This window comes from Nicotiana sylvestris, chromosome 5 (genome assembly GCF_000393655.2).
Source record: "Nicotiana sylvestris chromosome 5, ASM39365v2, whole genome shotgun sequence".
Classification (NCBI taxonomy): Eukaryota; Viridiplantae; Streptophyta; class Magnoliopsida; order Solanales; family Solanaceae; genus Nicotiana; species Nicotiana sylvestris.
Window position 1 is genome coordinate 144217251 of NC_091061.1, and position 20411 is coordinate 144237661.

Sequence of the window (20411 nt, forward strand, 5' to 3'; positions counted from 1 at the left end):
CAGAAAAAACCGCCAAACCAAAAACCTTCTCTCATGGCTAACTCATCGCTCCTCACTCTGTTCCTCATCCTCTCCATCATCTCCACCACCAACGCCGCCGTCAACTTCACAAGCCCCACCACCAAAGCCACTTCCACCGCCATCAACTCCACATTACCCACCACCAACACCAACACTACCCCCACCGCTACTGCCGTCAACTCCTCAATATCCACCAACAACGCTAACACCTCCACCACCGGCATCAACTCCAAAATACCCACTACAAATACCACTGCCACCGCCGGTAACTCCAGAATACCCATCACCAACACCACTGCCACTGCCGTCAACTCTACAAAACCCACCACCAAAACCACCGTCACTGCCATCAACTCCACAAAACCCACCACAAGAACCACCTATAAAAACAATAGCATTACCCCACAAGAACTGGACACCCTCCTCGCAGCCTTAAGGTATCGCGGTTACCCTCTCTTCAGCAACGCTATCGACACCTCCGACGTCCAATTACAAATGCTCTCCACAGTCGCCGACACTTCATCGGCATTCACTATCTTCGCTCCAAAAGACCATTTCCTTTACACCCTCGATATGGCCTCCGACGCCGATGCTTACGTGGCCGCACTCATGTGCCACGTCATCCCTTCTCGCCGACTCACCATCACCCAACTCCGTAACCTCACTTCTCCTTATCTCGAGACCCTTTTGCTCCATTACAGCATCCTAGTCGGGAAGAGCAAGAGCGACGACGTTTTTGTTACAGTTGATGGGGTTCGGGTTTCGGATCCGGATCTTTATCTCGGGTCAAAATTTGTTGTTCATGGGTTAGATGGGATTCTTCTGACTGGGTTTAATATGTATGAGGACACTCTCAGCCATATGGGGAAAGGATTCTTTGCTCCGGAGATGGGGGAATTCATTGGTTCTCAAACTGGAGGGAATTCTGCGGCGGCGACGCCTAAGAAAGCGTCGTTGCCGGCGGCGAAGATTGGAGGATTTTCGAGAATTATGAGGAAGCAACGGAGACTGCAGTATCGCCGGATTTGGAGGAGTAATTACAGTTTCCGGCGTAGCTATGATGGTAGTCGCAGTGATGATGATTTCTAGGGGCATTACTGTAAATCTCAGCTTTCTTCTGGGGCAAATGTGTCTTCTATGAATGTTGCAACAGAAGTGAAAATTAGTGAAAATGTAGAAAATGTGAATTCCCGATTGAATATCAATGAAATCGATAGGTAATTGTTGTGAAAATTCTCATTTTTGTATTTGGAGATCAGAAATCACTCTATTCTCTCACTTCTTATCTTCTATTTATTTGGGAATTCTGTACAAAATGAAAATGAACAAAGATCCACTTAATCCTCTTCGCTGAAACATCTTTTTTCTTAATAAAAAAAACTAATTAATGGAAGTTTATATTCTTTTTCAAATTAATCTTTGACTATATTCGTTTCTTCTCATTATGTGAAAAATAACGAAGAAAGCAAACTTGTTAAGTATACCGCGAACCACTTATTTCCTCTCGTTAATCCCATTCCATTTTGTTTATATATATTTATCAAATTTATTAATGAGCGATCTTATTGAAACTCAATGTATAATTCCACAATTTTGCTTCAATTATACAAGCAGGAATAATCATATAATTAAGAGTTTATGACCAAGTAAGCTAATGGTCATAAACTACCCCATTAGCTTTCGTAAGTAAACAAAGTAACATGACAAGAGAAAAAATGTGGAATAAACTCAAGCATCAAGCATGTTAAAGCTTTATATATTAATCTTTCATAATACTTGTGATAGATAAAAAACCCTTCATTTTTGTTTTGCAACATTAAAATTAATTGATTATCGAGCCAAAGGAGATGGTATCTCTGGGGTTGAACAAGACTCACTAGCATCACAATATCCATGTAGAATATCTCTTTCTTCGGATGTGAAACCAATGGATCCAAGCATGGACGGCCAACACTGGCGTTCAATAGTTCGTATGGCACCACAACAGTCGGGTCCGAGGTAGGTTTCACCATTAATGAAGAAAAGCACGATCTCCCCGGTGCATGTTTGGAGCTCCAACAATGAGTCCCAACACTGCGACGAACCTTCTTCGTCTTCTACCTTTAAACGTGCCAAAAGAGTTGTACAAGAAGCAGATTTATTAGTGGTTGAAGGTCTAGCTTGAAGAATATTGATCCATGAAAATAGGGTAAGTAGTAGTACAACTTTAAAGACCGTGAGACTCTTCATGTTTGTATAAGTTACAGTATATAACTAAGGAGTGGGATATATTCGTGTGATGATCGTAGGAGAAAGGAATTGTGGGAGCTGTTATATATATATATATATGTGTGTGTGTGTGTGATTTGTGAAGAAGAATTTTCGGAATTTATGGGGATCGGAAGGTGAAGAGTTATGAAATTAATATGGAAAAGAAACAAATACATTAAGTCTTTTGTACAACTGATACGGGGTAATAATTGATTAATGTTTATAATGAAATAAAATAGAATGGGATACGATTAATTGTCCACTTATTAAATAATGGCGTCTGAAGGGTTTTTCGTTAGTTCTGATAATAACTACTGAAAATGTATTTATTCTTAGTCTATTAATTAACCAATAGCATTATGTTTACTTGATTTAATTACAATTTGTAGTAATGGCTATTTGATCAATTAATAAGATATATATCGTGGTTCATGTATTATGGCGTACACTGTTTAATCAAATTAGACTTTTCAGTATCAAATGTTTAAAACGTATGTATGAGCTAGCTTACTTGGAGACACCGACATAACTGTCGTTGAAATTGTGCATGTCATTTTTTCTTTCTTTTTTTTGTGAATAATTTTTTTTTTATAGTATGAATATATAGATGAAGTAAAGCATCACTCCACCCTAGCTCGCATATATAGCTATATCACTACAAGAGAACAGGCCATTAGCATGGGAAATTAGCGTGGGACTTCAGTTCCCTAGCTAATATAAGCATCTACGCATGTAGCTAGAAAAGTCCGATTTCCATGCGAATTTTTTCGATTAAAAATATAGTCACAAAATAGCTAGGAATCAACTAGGACTATTCCTTGCTAAATAATAGCTACAGTTTTTTCCTAGCCAAATTTATAGCTAATATTTAGCGGGAATTCTAATTTGGCGCTAAATTTATTTTTCCAAAAAGAGCGTAGTTTAGCTAGGGACACAGTCCGTAGCGCATCCCTAGCAATGCACTAGCTAGGAAAGTCTCCTTAGCTAATCTATAGCCAAATATCAGCGGAAATCCTATTTTGGCGCTAAAAATTTTGCGGAAGATTTGTCTTTTAGCTAGGATTACATTCTGTGGCTAATCCCTAGCTAAAAAGTAGCTACAAATGTTTCCTTTTAGCGGGAAGTTAAATATGGCGCTAATCTTTTTTTGTCAATTTTGGTTGTTTAGCTAGCAAAGTAGCAATGAATCCAAGCTAGTCTCTATCAAATTATTATTATTATAAAAGTTTAATTACGGTCTTTGGACTTTTGGTTGAAATCCCTAAACTAAAGGCAGCCGTTTCCTTAAATTTGTAAAGATAGGCTTAATAGTTAAAATCCTTAGTAATCTTATTTTAGTTGGACTTTTGGTTGAAATCCCTAAACTAAAGGCAGCTGTTTCCTTAAATTTGTAAAGATAGGTTTAAAAGTTATAATCCTTAGTAATCTTATTTTAGTAGAATTACAGTATCTCAATTCCTTTAAATCCGCTAAACACCCACGCACTCTTCCACGTCTCTTCATCTTTATAAATCCTCAACTATCATCTTCCAATTCAGTGGAGGAAGAACTCATATTATCGTTGCCGCTTGTAAGCTTCCGTGAAGGTAAGAATTTCTCTTATACCTAAAGTATTTGTGCAAAGAGGTTTGTTGTGAGTGTTTAATTTGTTCTGTAATTATCACTTTTAATTTAATTTTTTCATTTTAGCAAGATACTGATTAACAAAATATCATCAAAATTCAATGAATCCAAACCTGTGGAAGATTGTGAGTGTTCATCAGTACCTTTCTTGCACCAGGAACTCTTGTCATTGTTTAATTTGTGTTAACTATGGAATTAAGAGAGGGCAATTTCCCCAACGATTTGCATGTGTTCCTACCTTGATATAGAAATTGAACTTTCAGTAATGTTTTAAAATGTTTCTACTTATATGTTTTGTTTGGTATTTGTTGTTTATAAAATTGTTATCCTTATATTTTTATTGAACAACTATTTTCGGGCTTGAGAGGAAAGTAATGAAGATTTATTGTTACTATTGTAAATCAAGTAAAATTATTTTAGACGAGGGCAACATGATAAGTGAAGAAGAATAAAATTAATATAATATTATACTTTTGTATATGATTGGAAAGAAAAAAAGTTTATATGCCCTTTGTAGGTTTAATAGCAAACAAAACTGAGGTGAAATAGTAAATTTCACTTAAAAACATGTGTCTAATAGAAAACAAATTCAACCTCTACTAGTTGTCTTGAAGTGATTTTTCTCTTAATTAAACAGTGATTCTGAATCCTTCTCAATTTGCTATTTGTGGTGTTGTTAATTTGTTTAAATTGGTGAACTAATAATATAAGAAGGTTTGGATCTCATTTACTTGGTAAAAAACTTACCCGCACTAGGTATCTACACCGGTTTAGTTAAATTAACCACACAAGACAAACTAAGGTCTAGAGGCATATTTTAAATAAAGAAAAAAATAAAAAACAAAAAAGAAGCGAAGTCATTAGCCTAACATTTACAATCGTTAGGTTGCCGTCAACGTTTGTTCTTCTTCTAGCGTTTTGGTATATTCTGAAGCTTTGGGTCATTCTTTCTTCAGTTTATTATTTATTGATTGCAATCAAAAGCCGTAATTCCAAAACTACTACTTGGTTGGAATTTTTCATGTAGAATGATTTAGTACTAGTATTTGAAACATTTGGGAAAAGAAGCTTATCTTTTAAATTTTGACGGTGTAATTTACACATTTAAGAAAATCCTTGATTACTTTTATAGACTAATAAAACTTTTTAGGAAACCCTTGGATGCTTTGTTAGCTAAATTAAACGGCCAATTACATAATCAAAGTTGCGCCCTTGACTTCTTTATATCGCTTGTTGAGTTTGTGAATGAAGATGTACCTTAAGTTTTTTGCTAGAAAAATTTCCCGATTTAAATGATTTTATCCTTTTAACTACTAGTTGCACACATTCTCATCTTAGAAAAAACAAATTCATTATTGCAAATTTTTTGGTTATTATATTCAGGTAGAACATTGGTTACCTATCACATATCATATTCTTAACTAAGTTGACGTTATGATATTGAAAATGAAATAGAAGTATGATAAATTAATATGATGATAAGTTCAAATTAACTAATCTTAGGATGGACGTAAATTCATGTTCATTCTGGTAACGATAGAGTTTAGTGGCATAGGAGTTTTATGAGATTTAATATTTCTAGGGGAAGTTTTTAACTACTGGAACAAGATGATGTGGATAACTGGGTATGCATCAAGATTTCAAAAGCACAACAGAAAGAACAAAAATATAACAAAAGTCGCATGTAAATAAGTTGCCGACATTTAGTTACCGTTGGATGTTGATTATTTTATATTGTTAGTTAAAATTACAAAATAGATGATAGTTAACTATAGTTATTCACTAATAGTTATAGTTAAATACATTGCCATTTGTCAAATATTTATTAGTCGGGTGTAAATACTCGGTGCGGATAAATTTTTACTCATTTATTTTGAATATTAACTAACTAATATATTATTACTGAAAATAGTATTTTGTCATTGTCTGAAGGAGATCTTACCCGAAGATGCTAAGTTACCTAATGATTACTATAGAACTAAACAAATGGTTGCCAAACTTGGGCTAGGATATGAAAAGATAGATGTATGCGAGACGGGTTGTATCCTATATTACAAGGATAACAAAGACAAAATAAATTGTCCAAAGTGTGGTCAACCACGTTATAAGCCTAAGAGAGGAGGCAGTGAAAGGCAAAAGGATGTTCCATATAAAGTACTACGCTACTTTCCTATAACTCCGAGATTACAAAGGTTATATATGTCAACAAAGACTGCTGAACATATGATATGGCACCAGAAATCTCGTCGAGAACCTGGGGTAATGAGTCATCCAAGTGATGGAGAGGCATGGAAAAAGTTTGATCAATGCCATCCTGAATTTGCAGTTGAGCCTCGAATTATTAGGCTTGGACTTGCAGCTGATGGGTTTAGTCCGTATGGGCAGATGTCTCATCCTTATTCTTGTTGGCCAGTAATCATCACACCATACAATCTTCCACCCGGAATGTGCATGAGTAGCCAGTATATGTTCTTAAGACTTCTCATTCCTGGTCCAAAAAGCCCAGGGAAGAATATAGACTTATACTTACAACCTCACATTGATAAATTGAAGCAATTATGGGTTGACGGGGCTGAGACTTATGACTCTTATAAGAAACAAAATTTTCAAATGTGAACTGCACTTATGTGGACTATCAATGATTTTCCAGCTTATGGAATATTGTCTGGCTGGAGCACCCACGGTCATTTGGCTTGCCCTTGTTGTATGGGAAAAAGTAAGGCATTTCATTTAAAAGATGGAAGAAAGGCTTCATTTTTTAATTGTCATCGTCAATTTTTGCCAGTAGATCATTCATTTCGTAGGGATAAAAAATTATTTTTAAAAGGAAGAGTTGAGCACTCTGCTCCTTCTCCTAGGTTGTCTAGTGAAGACGTTTGGAACAACGTGCGTGACTTGCCAAAGATTTTCGATAATTGCACCTCGGATAAGTTGCCAAGATTTGGGATCAGCATAATTGGACAAAACAAAGTATTTTCTGGGAATTACCATATTGGCACACTAATATTCTTCGGCATAATCTCGATGTGATGCATATCGAGAAAAACGTGTTTGATAATATATTTAACACAGTAATGGATGTAAAAGATAAAACGAAGGACAATTTAAAAGCTAGAATGGATGTGCAGACTTATTGCAATCGTCCAGAGCTTGAATTGAAGGAGCATCAAGGGAAACTTTTGAAGCCAAAGGCAGCATACTCACTAACAAAATAACAAAGAAAGTTAATATGTGAATGGGTGAAAAGTTTGAGGTTTCCAGATGGTTATGCCTCCAATTTGTCTAGATGTGTAGACATGGAAGATTATAAATTATCAAGGATGAAGAGCCATGATTGTCATGTATTTCTAGAAAGGTTGCTACCAATTACATTTCAAGATTTTTTGCCTGAGCCAATTTGGAATGCATTAACAGAGATCAGCTTATTTTTAAAGGTTTATGTGCAACTGTTTTAAAAGTAGAAGATCTACAAAAACTTGAAGAAAGCATAAAGATTACAATTTGCAAGATAGAAAAAATATTTCCTCCTGGTTTCTTTGATCCCATGGAACATCTGCCGATTCATTTAGCATATGAAGCAATAGTTGGTGGTCCAGTTCAGTTTCGGTGGATGTATCCTTTTAAGCGGTAAAAGTCTAAACTTAATCTTTGATTAGATAATTAATTTATTTACTTAAAAACACACTAAACTATATTTTAATTATAGGGAGCTACACAATTACAAAAAGAAGGCGAAAAATAGAGCTCGTGTCGAGGGATCAATATGTGAAGATTATATCATTCAAGAAATTTCAACTTTCAGTTCCTATTATTTCCAGCCTAACGTGCAAACTAGGCTAAACAAAGTTACTCGAAATGATGATGAAGATGAAGTTGATGCACCTGATGGTTGTTTGTCCATCTTTTTGCATCCAGGACGTGCAAATGGTGGGAAAGATGGTCAGTGTCTGACTGATGATGAGTGGGATGTGGCACGTTTATATGTTCTGTTAAATTGTGAGGAGGTTCAATAATTCGTCCAGTAAGTTAATTTTTTTACCTATTTAGTGCATACATATATATATGTTGCATGAAAGGGCTAGCATAACTAAAATTTTATTACTCTTGTAGTATTTTTTAAGCTGAATTAAGAAGGGATTCAGAAAATATTAGCCTCGAGCAAATTGAGAAAGAGACAAATAGTAAATTTGCCAAGTGGTTTGAAGCTTATGTGAGTAAATTACAATTAAATAAAAGAATTCGTAGTCTTTATTTGTCTTGGCTTAAAATTTATATTTAATAAAACATACTATTGATTTATTGTTTTATTAATAAGTTCTTAATGCAGCTAATAACATAACTGATGAGTGATTGAAAGACTTAGCTTCTGGTCCTTATAGGTGGGTGCAAACATGGCCTCAGTATTTTACGAATGGCTATAAGTTTGACACTTTTACATACGGCTCTAACAAAACAACTATGAATAATGGTGTGTGCATCAAAGGAACAAGTTGGAGTGACTATGAAAGTGACTACTATGGATTGCTCGTTGAGGTGATACAACTAGAGTATTCTAATTCGACAAAGAAAAGAATTACTCTCGTATTGTTCAAATGTGATTGGTTTGATCCAACAATGGGCCGAGGGCTGAAGGTCCATAATCATTATGGTCTAATCGATATCAATCATAAGAAAAGTTTCTCGAGCTATGCCTATGAACCTTTTGTGTTGGCTGAACAAGCACAACAAGTATATTTTGCAGAATATCCCAGTAAAAAAAAGATAGGGCTGAGTGGTGGGCAGTGTGCAAAATAAAAGCTAGAAGCCGTATTGATTCTCCAAATATCCCGTACCAAGAAGAAGAGGATTTACCCGCGGTACTTCCAAATGTCACTGATGATCTTGACCATTTACTTCATGAAAATGGTGAGCTGGAAGTACATGACTTTGAAAAAGAGACTGCTGAAATCGAAAGAGCACATGATATCGATGATATTGAAAGTGATGAAGAGATAGAAGAATCTGATGAAGATGAACAAAGTGATTGAAATTTGAGCTAAATTATAGTGAAAATAATGACATTGAATGATAACAAGGTGTTGAGTATAACACATGACTTTTACTGCAATATTTTTGTTTGTGTTCTTTATTGTGATTGCTGATATTTTCTGCATCTTGATGCCATTTATAAGTACAGATACTTAAGTTTCTCAGTCAAATTAAAAATTTACTAATATATATTCTTTTGAAATCTCTCTCTTTTCCACTCTGACTATATGTTCTGCTCTTGAGGCCCTCCATTCTCTCTATAAAAAGAAAACTTTGTCATTAGGTCCCCACCAGATTAAAATCATAATCTATCTCCCGAGTAGAAGCCTGGATATTTTCTCCCATTTTGCAGGGATTTGCTGTTGGTCTTATGCTCAGCATATCGTTCTTTTGGTCGGTCAGTTTTTTGCAAGTGTTATCTTTTTTGCTCTTGTTTCACATTTCATTCCAGAACCTACACTTGCACCCATTTCAGGTGCCAAAGGCAAAAAGGTATGATTTTAATTTGTTTTCCAAACTCAGAGAGTCTTGTTCATGCAGACTAAGTGAATGTGAGATTTTAAGATTCTGAGTGCTAAATATTGAGCGGTTGTTCCACACATACAACTTATTTACACGAGCAAGCATGCAACAGGTTACTGTAATTGCAATGTTAGTGGATGTTACAAGAGCTAATTCTATTTGTACTCTAATTAAGTCTTTGTTCCTTATTATTCTATTTCTTCTGGATAATAAGTGTTGTGCTTTCTGTTACATTTTCTTTCAAAATATTACATGTGAGGTACTACTGTAATTGTAGCGTCCACTGTAGTCTTGCTTGTGAGTCCTGCTTTTCTGCCTTTTAGTAACTAAAGTGTTTGCAATATTATGGATAACCATGACTCTGAAAATCTCCTCATGTTGGCTACAGTCAAAGTTCAACAGATACCAAACTTGACTTTATCTGGACAGCTTACCTTTGGATTTTCTAGATACTTTTCCCTTTCAAATATCTGCGTTAGACTTGTTTAGCTGCAAATTTCTTGTGGTTATTAAAGTGTTTTACTTTTCTGCTACGCCAAACTCAAATCTATGATATCATTCTCTACATTTTGTATTTCAAAACCTTATATTTTCCTAGTACTAGGCTACTAGCTGAATTCGCAATTCGCGCTCATAACATATCTTGTGAACAAAATAGACACCAAATTGTGATCTATGTTATTTGAACTCTTCAAAAATATTGTTGGGTGTGTATCGGATCCTCTAAATTTAGTGTATTTTTGAAGGATCCGACACGAATACGAGATTACTTTTGGAGAGTCCGAGCAACATAGATTGTGATAATCATCTCAAAATATCCATAAAATGTAACAGGCAAACTATAAACCCCTCTCCCACTAAAAGACAGAAAAATATCAGATCTTATCGAAGAAGATCTATTTAAAAGGCAAAAAGTAGGTGAATTGTTTTGCTAAAAGGTCAAATAGAGAGGTCTCTATTATGCTTGTTCTTGCAAAATATTTGGATGGTTAAATTTTTATATTTTATATGTTCTGTTATGCTTGTTCTAGCAAAATATTTGGATGGTCAAAATATTTGGATGGTCAAATTTTTATATTTTATATGTTCTGTATCGCTAGTGTATTATTATTATTATTATTCTATTCTTCTTGTCATTATTTGATCAGGAAGCATGACAAGGGGAAGAGGCACTAAGCTAAGTTGGGGAGCTCGTGGGGGCATGTCTAACAAAGGGAGAGAAGGCTACCAACAACTATCGAATACTTCTCATGCCAATATTAGTGAACCATCAACCCCTACATCTCAACAGGTTAGTTCAAACCAAAATATTATCTCGTCTCAAGATGTCCATGCTCAACAAACATCTTCTGCTTCTCAAAATGTTGGTGGTCAACAAGCAACTCCTGCTTCTCTGAATATTGTTCATCAACAAGCACCTCGTTCTTCTCAGTATGTTGGTTCTCAACAAGAAACTCCTTCTCAAGATGTTTCTGCTGAACAAACACTTGCATCTTATGGAAGTAGTAATCCACTGGCAAGACGAGATACTACTCATGGCATAAGATCTTTGAAAGTAAACGGAGACACGTAAGTAAATCTAATTATCCAAGTTGTGGTTAAATTCATTTTCATTTAATTTTATTCCAATAAAATGTTATATTAATCATTTTGTAGATTTTGCCCACATGAAGCTGTTCGGAATGTAACAATAGCCTTTAAAAAAGCTTCTCTGGATCATGGCATTGTTGGAGCAAAGTTTCGGAGCATGTACGAGATAGATGGTTCAATGACTTCGAGGTATTTATACTTAACTGTCGTAATTGACTTAACTTGATAAACGATGCCAAACTGAATGTTTACTTTCTAATTGCAAAAAAATTATTCTTTTCCTAGTGAGGATAAAGTTATTATTCGAAGGACTTTTGAGCATGTGGGGAGCGAAACGTTAAGTGATAGTTTGGGAAAAGCAAAAAGAAAATTTTCAAAAACAAAAGAAATGCCGGGATGGATTGCTAAAGATCATTGGGATGTTTTGATGCAATATTGGAACTCTGAGAATTTTAAAAAAAATCAGAAATCAACTCGAAGAACAGAATGTCATCTAATAATGGAGAAGGTCCTTCCTTACATACCGGAGGATCAACCATTTGCTGACTACAGAAGAAGACATGTATTTTTTTTATCTTTTAGTATTAATTAGTATTAGTCTAATTTTATTCTGTGATATGTTATGTTAATTAACAATATTTTTAATGATTGTAGAAGGAGCTAACGGGGAAAGATCTCCGTAATGATGAATTATTTCTGAAGACTCACAGAACCAAAAATGAAAAGAAGTGGATATGTGGAAAGTCAGAAAGGATGTGGGTACGTTTTTATCTCATTTCTTCAGTGCAACACCTGCTGAGTCTTCTACTTTCTCTCCTTTTTAATTGTCAATCTTGTCTTTGCCTTTATCTGTGTTAGAGAAATATTTTATTACACTGTCCTTTTTTTACTTTTGTAATATACATGGTCCACATTTTCATTCTGATTGTTGTTCTCATTATTTTGTGAATAACTTTGATCCTCAACAGGCTTCCCCGTTAGCAGCTCCTTTCACTTTACTATCAATAAATTGGTTATCAGCTACTCTATTTGTTGGATTCACATTATCATCTTCATAAGCCCAAGGAAAATTTAGCATCTAAACTAATGAAAAAATAAGAGAATATGATGGAAAGTATAACCTGAACGAAATGTAGGTCTAAAACACATAAGTTTATCTGATACACTTCTTTGCAGAGGAATAGAAGTCCAAGTGAAGTTCAGTATTTAAAGTAATGAAAAAAATAAAAGACAATGATGCAAACTGTATACTTGAACAAAGTCTGAATCAAAGTCAAACAATTAAAATTCACTTGATACCTTTCTTTGCAGAGGAAGGAAGCCCAGTGAAATTTAGCATCTGAAACTTAGCTCTAAGACTTCCACTTGATACATTTCTTCCGAAAGAAATGGAAGACCAACAGGAATTAGAATCTAAACATAAACTCTATGTCGTAATAACTCAATTTATTTTTTCTGAAAAGAGACGATAGTTACTATATGACGATATACTTCTGCATCACCTATAAAACGATATGTAATGTATTAACAAAGCAAATAACGGAAATAATAGGTTTCTAGGTCTGCAGATACAAGGAATATTCTAAAAGGAATGAGTCAAAAGTGATTGGTCACCGCAAACTATGAAGAAGACACAACAAAATACAGGATATACAATACTTATATGCTCTAAAAGGTAGATTAATCCATGATTTTTTGTTTATTTTACACTTCTCAAATTGAGAAAGTGAAAGTGGTTCAAGCTATCATTTTCTTCTATACATGTCATTTCATATATCCTTTCTCAAATATTTATGTATATGAAAGTATCCTGATCCCTTGGCATGATTTCTTATGTTGGCAATTGATTATTAATCTACAAGTGATGTTGTTGTTATTGGAATGTTGAAATCATGGAGTTATTGAATGAGTTAAGAAACTGGAGTTTTAGGCTACTATTGGATTCTGAGAATCTTGATGGTCTCTTTGGTGAGCATTGGCGAGTGTAAAAATCTGCTATAATGATACTAGGCTAGGAAGAAAAGTAGTAGGCAGCTTGTTAGGTGAAGTGGGGCAGTTTCTGGTTGTGACGGATGATAACAACCTTAGTCGTAGAGTAAGTTAAGCCTGGGCATGGAACTAGAAGGGTATTTAGATAGACTTAAACGATAGACATGTAGATAAAGTCAGCTGCCTTTTGATATCTTGTGAAGCAGCAATTTGATATCTTCTTATTGTTTGCCTTATTATTATGATGCCTATGATATACATTCTTGTGACAGAAAGATAACAATTTATATTTTAAGTACTTGTTGAAAAATAAGTTTGTTAAGTTAAAAACAACTTTCTTGCCAATGGCACTGTTTATATATATATATATATATAACTAAACTTATACATATATATATATATATATATATATAAACTGAACTTATACAAACGACCATACAACTCTGAGGTCATATTCTGCACTTGAGTGATCTCTTCTCTGATTTGCCAAAGTGGAGTGATGTTGCCATACAGAGGTTGTTTGCGGTAGACCCTCGGCTTAGGATAAAAAAATATTGCAACTGCTTATATAAACTATTAGAACTAAGCTTACGATGCAAAACAGCGGGACAGAGGATCTTGAGTGATGTATGGTACTGACTGCAATAGTGTCAGCTTAATGGATCTTAAGTGAGGTATGGTACTGACTACATAATAGTGTTAGCTTGGTCCATTAAGGTTCATTATTTGGCTTTCCAGCAAGTACTACAGTGTAGAATGGATAATATCTGGACATCACCAATAACAACCCCTAGAAACCAGGAAATCAGGTACGATATCCAAGATGATTACGTGAACTTCAGGTTTTTATTTGTTTTGGTTATGTGATCAAGACAAAGATCTTCAACAGAGATGTACATGAAATTACATATCTTTACTGAAAACTTATTGTCACATGCATGTTTTCCTTATGATGAGTGGATGAATGTCCTTGAACTAGTCGGAAATAAAAGATCAGTGACTATTTGGATAACTAAAAGTGAGTTAGATTCAATAGATTACTACGGAAGTTCTCTTATTAGTGACTAATATTAGTATATCACACCATTTTTTTAATGTGATCTGACTAGATATGTAACTTAAGACATTAGTATGACCCTTTTTTAGTCATAAACATGGTAATTAATTTTCTTTTGAGTATGGTAACTGAACACACACACGAAGATGCACACTTGTATAAGTTATGTGCATGTAAATGTATACACTAAAGCTGCAAGAGAGCTACCAATTATGTGCTAGATATGCCTACAGGGGTCCTTTTCTTCTGTCCCAAGAATGTTCTTTCATTACAAAACAATCTGACTGCTTCACACAAATCTATTCTATGTAACTTTGTAACTTTTCCATTCTATGTAATAACTAATTACTATAATTCTTTTCAGAATACATTTACAGATATTATTAAGGAGAAGGTAGGTGAGACTTCAACTTCAAGGGATGAAGAAGGTTTTGAAGTAGGTGATGAAAAGATGGAAAGAAACATGGCAACAAATGGAGATGAGGAAGGAGAAAAAACTAGCGAAGAAACTATTGTGGATTTGTTGAAAACTATACCAGATGAGCAACTATTGAAAACTTGGATTGAAACAGTTGGAGGCGCAAAAAAAGGAAGAATTTATGGTCCTGGTCCCAAAAATTACAACTTCTTGATCGTTCAATGGAGCAACGGATGGAGAACATGTTGGCATGAGTGCAAGCAGATATTCGGGAGGATATGCAAGAAGAAGTAAAAGTTGCGGCTCGTGCTGTCGTGCGTGAGATGCTTGGTTTACCTTTTCAACCACCACCAAGCGGCTCTGGTTGTCCCCCATCTTAGAATAGTAGACTTTATGTTATTAATTATTTAAGTTAAGACATGTTTTATTTACCAATAGACATATATATACTTCGTTGTTCTAGGTTTAATAGTACTATGATTATGCTTACGTTCAAATTAATGTATTTAATTACTTATTTCGTCTCATGGCGAATTATGTAGAAAATTACATTCGTATTTCATCATTTATAACATAGGAATTATTCCTAGCTAGATTTAGCCTGGAAAATATCCTAAGCCTAACAAAATATAGGCTAGGATATTTATCAAATTAGCTACCAAATTAGCTATAGACAAAAATCCTACTAGTAATCTAGCTAGAACGTTTGTAAGTTTAGCTAGGGCTATTCCTTGCCATGTTGTAATGAAATCAACGCTCACCACACAAAATTTGCTTGGAATTTAGCTACCTTAGTCGTAGCAAATATTAGCATGGAATAAGTCCCTAGCTAATAGCCTAGCTAGACTTCAACAAAGTCAACATTGACCAAACAAAGTTTGCATGGAATTTAGCTACCACATGTCCTAGCTAATGATTGCGAGGGATTAGTGCCAAGCAAATATCCCTAGCTATATTAACAACGGATAACATAATTTTCTAGCAAAAATTTAGCTAAGAGCATATTAGCTACGGAATTTAGCTAAGGACAATTTCCTTTAAATAACACTCTTTAAGGCCAAGGGCCTTCGCCAAAAAGAAGAGTTCGACCTTGATCGAACGACGACGGGTTACTATTTCGATAAGTTCGAAATAACACCCTTTAAGGCCAAGGGCCTTCGCCAAAAAGAAGAGTGTGACCTCGATCGAATGACGATGGGTTACTATTTCGATAAGTTCGAAATAACACCTTTTAAGGCCAAGCGCCTTCGCTAAAAAGAAGAGTTCGACCTCGATCAAACGATGACGGATTACTATTTTGATAAGTTCGAAATAACACCCTTTAAGGCCAAGGGCCTTCGCCAAAAAGAAGAGTTCGACCACGATCAAACGATGACGGGTTACTATTTCGATAAGTTTGAAATAACACCCTCTAAGGCCAAGGGCCTTCTCTAAAAAGAAGAGTTCTACCTCGATCGAACAACAATGAGTTACTATTTCGATAAGTTCGAAATAACACCCTTTAAGACCAAGGGCCTTCACCAAAAAAGAAGAGTTCGACCTCGATCGAACGACGATGGGTTACTATTTCTATAAGTTCGAAATAACACCCTTTAAGGCCAAGGGCCTTTGCCAAAAAGAAGAGTTCGACCTCAATCGAACGATGACGGGTTACTATTTCGATAAACTCAAAATAACACCCTTCAAGGCCAAGAGCCTTCGCCAAAAAGAAAAGTTCGATCTCGATCGAATGACGACAAGTTAATATTTCGGAGAACATCTGTTAAGACCATAAGCCATCGCCAAAGAAAAACTACAAAAAATCTGGGACTCGCTGTGCAGAAATCTATCTCGCACCGAAATCATGCGAAACGAAAACAAGGGTAGAATACAGGACAAATAACAATGAAAAATTCTTCTTTATACAAAGTCTCCACGCAAATGGTCGCGGATTACATAAGTCCCAAGTCAGCAACACAAAAAAAAGGAACTACGACAATCGACTACGAACGAAAAATGGGAAAGAAAATAACAAACGGAAAACAGATCAATATCACTGTCCCTCTACTCTGCATCATCATCGCCACCCTCTCCACTGACATCTCCGTGAAGTTCTCCTTCAGCGTCTGCGCCCCCATTGGCTTCTAGCGTCATCGCGTCATATCTGCAATTAACGTGAGCCTCCCCCACCTCTTCATATACAACCTCAGTCGCATTACCCGCCTCTCACAAACTCTTGTATATATCCCACCGGGCTTCGGCGTAAACCCAAAGCTCGTGCATATGACGGGGAACAATGGTGGAGGAAGATTCAATCTAAGCCAACAATCGCTCATTTTCTACCTCCAGTGCTGTGACCCGATCTCCCAGAACCGATGCCTCTCGGCTAATCTCGCTAATGCGCTCCTCAAGCCTTGCCTCCATAAGGGTGGTCGTCGCTCTCTCCGACTCCTGCTCGGACTGGACGACGCGGATGGTGTTCTCTAGGGCCGCCGCCCTCGACAAAGTCGCGGACCAAGCACTCTCGATGCTCTCCAACCCAGCAACCTTGTCCTCCAGCCAGCCAATTTCCCCATCCATTCCGCGCTCAGTGCCTCGACCTTGATCAAGTTATGATCCATCTCCGACTGCATTGACCTCAATTTCTCCTGCAGATGCTCGCACTCTGCGGTAACCCCCTTGACCAACTCGAGCTCCTCTTCCTTTATTCGAAGTTGCTCCTCAAGCACACTCTTGCTGCAGATAGCCTGCATCAATTTCCGGTCCCTTTTCTCTAACTCCTAACCAAGAGCCCGATTACCGGGGTTTTCCTTCAGCCGCTCATGCATCTCACGACACTTGTTACGGTAGCGACGATATTTCTCCAACATCTTCAAGAAAATCTTGGCCCGAATGTTGGCCATGCGAATGCTCTCCACTTCCACCATGTACGTCTAAAAAAATGAAAGGACGGGTTAGAATCTTATCATCAAGAAAGATGAAGGAAAATGAAAGTAAGCGTAACATACCCTTAAGACCATAGCGGCCACCTCGTCCATCAAGTCAGCATCGAGAACGGTCCGAAGGGCCGCGTTCTCGACTGTGGAGCATAGCATGCTGAACTGCAGCACCATATCCTCCGTTTCCCCCAAGAGATTGACATCCGAAGGGATCTTAAGAATACGGGACGAGCCTCTCGCACGAACCACCAAGTGAGTAAGGCCCTCCTCAAACATCCTGACATCATCGGGGTCGAGGTCCGATTCGGATTTATAATCATCGACCACCACGCCTTTTCCTCTTTTAGCAACTGAAGAGGAAGCACGACCAACTACGGAGGACGAGGGTACGTCCGAAATTACAATGGTGGCCCTAGAAGTCTAACCTTCTGCCACGACAGGTTGCTGACCACTGACAATGGTGGGAATCTCTGATTGAGCCGAGGCAACGGCTGGTTCCGTCCCTACGGGGGGAGCCATGACAACCCCTTCTCCAGATCCTGTCGTAGGAGAGTCGTCTAGATGAATCACTGTTGGGGCGCTGTCTTAAACTCCACTCGCCGTCTTTTTGATGGCCCTTCTTCTTCCCCAGTAGGTGAAGATTCACCCGTCGGGCGAGTGACACGGGTTAGAACTTCGGCCTAAGAAGCGGACCTCGCGGGAGTAACCACGGTCGCAGACTCAACTGAAGCATCCCTCGATGAAGGCCTGGCGGTGGGTACCGCGATAAGGCGAGTAGATGAGGCTGGCTGCCAGAAAGCTAATGGGGGAGCCCTCACTCTCCGCACTCTCCCTGACACCAACGAGCAACACATAAGGAATTAAATACAAAGAGGGAAAAGAGAAAAACGATGAACGGAAACGACATCTTACCAGAAAGGGGCCTGCGCCCATACTTGTCATAAAAGGCCGCCCACGTGCGGACCCCTGCCGTATGAGGGAGAATAACGTTCGTTGACTCACGGATATTTTTGACAGGTGGAGGCAGTAATTTCTCACCTGCAAGGACATAACAGGGTTTAGTACTGTGACGTAAAACGGTCGGGTATATCTCCAACTAGAAACATGAGACTTACGTGCAAAGTTCCATTTCTCAGGGAATCCCGTCGGATCTGCCACAATGTGCTCAGTTCGCACATATAAATAATTCTCATAAAAACGACGGTTAGTCCTGCCGTCCATTTTCACCACTAGATAAGTTGAAGGGCGAAGATACTGAGCAGATGATCCAAAGTGACCTCACGACCGGTGAGTTCTGCAAACTTGAGCAACATAAGGAACAACTTGTATAGGTACGGTGACAGTTGGGAGAGGTATACCTCATAAAAATGGCAGAAGTCTACCACCAGGAGAGGGAGAGGAAGTGTGTACCCAACAAGGAAGGGGTAGGCGTAAAAGACACAGTACCCAGGACGGTCAAAATGAACTATATCGTTTCATACCGCCGGCCGCATGTCGACGTAGCCGGGGATCCCCCATCTGGTTTTCAATTCTGCAATGCCTTCTTCTCTCATAACAGAAGGGACAGGCTCCGGCTCCGCCCCGACACGACTATTGAAGTCAGTCAATTCTCTCCCAGGGCGAGGCGAAATCTCAACTATCGACGGGACTTCCTCGTCTTCCACCGCATCTGCCCCTCCAGTGGCCTGAGCAGCATTTTCCGGTACCGGAATTGTGATAGGGAGATCTGTGCGAGAGAAATCACCAGCCATTTTGTCCAGAAGATGCGGCAAAAAGACAACGAAAAGAAAGGATGAAAATTTTCAGTCAACTATGGGCAAACGAAAGCTTGGAATGTCGGGAAAAAAGTATATTTGCATAATTCTTTCAAGTAAAAGGCAAAGATGTGTGTCAATCGAACGATAAGTTCCTTCTATTTATAAGAGACATAAATTCCCTGAGCACGAAACCCAAGAGTCGCTAATCGAACCTGATAGGGCACAAAATGTTTCAATTCCCCAGGAACGTGTGTCATAATGGCGGTAACCACGAAATAACGCTTCGATGCCAAACGACATTTCGGCTCCGAAACAGACACAACGATTCACGGGTATCGAAATAACGTCGCCACCAAACCTAAAACCCAAGTAACGTGACTAAGGAACGAGAAGTCAGATTTCGTCCGAATTCATAGCAATCATGATCCGTCTGCCGGGCCCGACAGGGAACGACCCCGACAGATGGAGGGACTAGCTGTATTGGTCAAAATCTGACTGTCACAGCCAAGCTAACCAACGTCCTGTCTAAGTGGCCGGGTAGTAAAATATAACATAGCCCACTCTACATCTCGTTCTCGACACCCGTCGAGCCATAAGGAGCAATGTGTAAAAGAACGACCAAGGCACACCTGGTGCGAGAGAACGTCGGACCAAGTAAATGGCAAGGATGCCCGACTATATATAGTGGAAAAAACTCCTGAAAAGGGGCGGTCTCCTCCCCTTTTCTCTCTTACAAGCTCTTTTCTTTTAATCAAAGAAGTAATCTACAGAAGAACATGTAAAGATATTTCCTCCATCGATCGATGGGAGTCACAATGTTGAATTTCAATAAAGATCGACTATATTTCTTTCACCCTATGTATTATCTATACTATTAGCTCTTTGATCTAGAATTTATTAAGTCTGACTAAGATTACCCCTTCACTTTTTTTGATTGATTTGTTCAAAAAGGTTTCGATATCTTTTGAGTCAAATGGTTATTGTTGTACTTTCCATCTATTTCGTGTTTCTTATGATGCTGTTATTTTTTCTATGATTTTATGATGGTATTAATATATCGTCTCTTTTTACCTTCTTGAGCTGAGGGTCTCCCGAAAACAGCCTCTCTGCCCTTCCGGAAAGAATAAAGTATGCGTACACATTATCCTCCCCAGACCGCACTAGTGAGATTACACTGGGCCGTTGTTGTTATCGTCGTCTTCAATTGTATCATAATCTTTAGTTTCCAATTGTTGGGG

The 20411-nt window shown here is 37.6% G+C and overlaps 2 protein-coding genes across 2 annotated transcripts; one reads left to right on the forward strand and one right to left on the reverse strand.

The window, feature by feature from the left end:
• LOC104218029 (cell wall protein DAN4-like) lies at positions 1-1208 on the forward strand. Its single transcript, XM_009768423.1, has one exon. The coding sequence runs from the start codon at positions 34-36 to the stop codon at positions 1108-1110; it is 1077 nt and encodes a 358-aa protein (XP_009766725.1). The 5' UTR covers positions 1-33; the 3' UTR covers positions 1111-1208.
• Positions 1209-1833: 625 nt separating this feature from the next.
• Positions 1834-2279, reverse strand: LOC104218027 (egg cell-secreted protein 1.1). The gene has a single exon (XM_009768422.2). It carries the CDS (start codon positions 2248-2250, stop codon positions 1852-1854), a length of 399 nt encoding a protein of 132 aa, XP_009766724.1. The 5' UTR covers positions 2251-2279; the 3' UTR covers positions 1834-1851.
• Positions 2280-20411: the final 18132 nt, after the last annotated feature.

Excerpts from the sequence above, each read along its gene's own strand:
- LOC104218029 (XM_009768423.1), top strand. The coding sequence starts at position 34 with ATGGCTAACTCATCGCTCCTCACTCTGTTCCTCATCCTCTCCATCATC.
- LOC104218027 (XM_009768422.2), bottom strand. The coding sequence starts at position 2,250 with ATGAAGAGTCTCACGGTCTTTAAAGTTGTACTACTACTTACCCTATTT.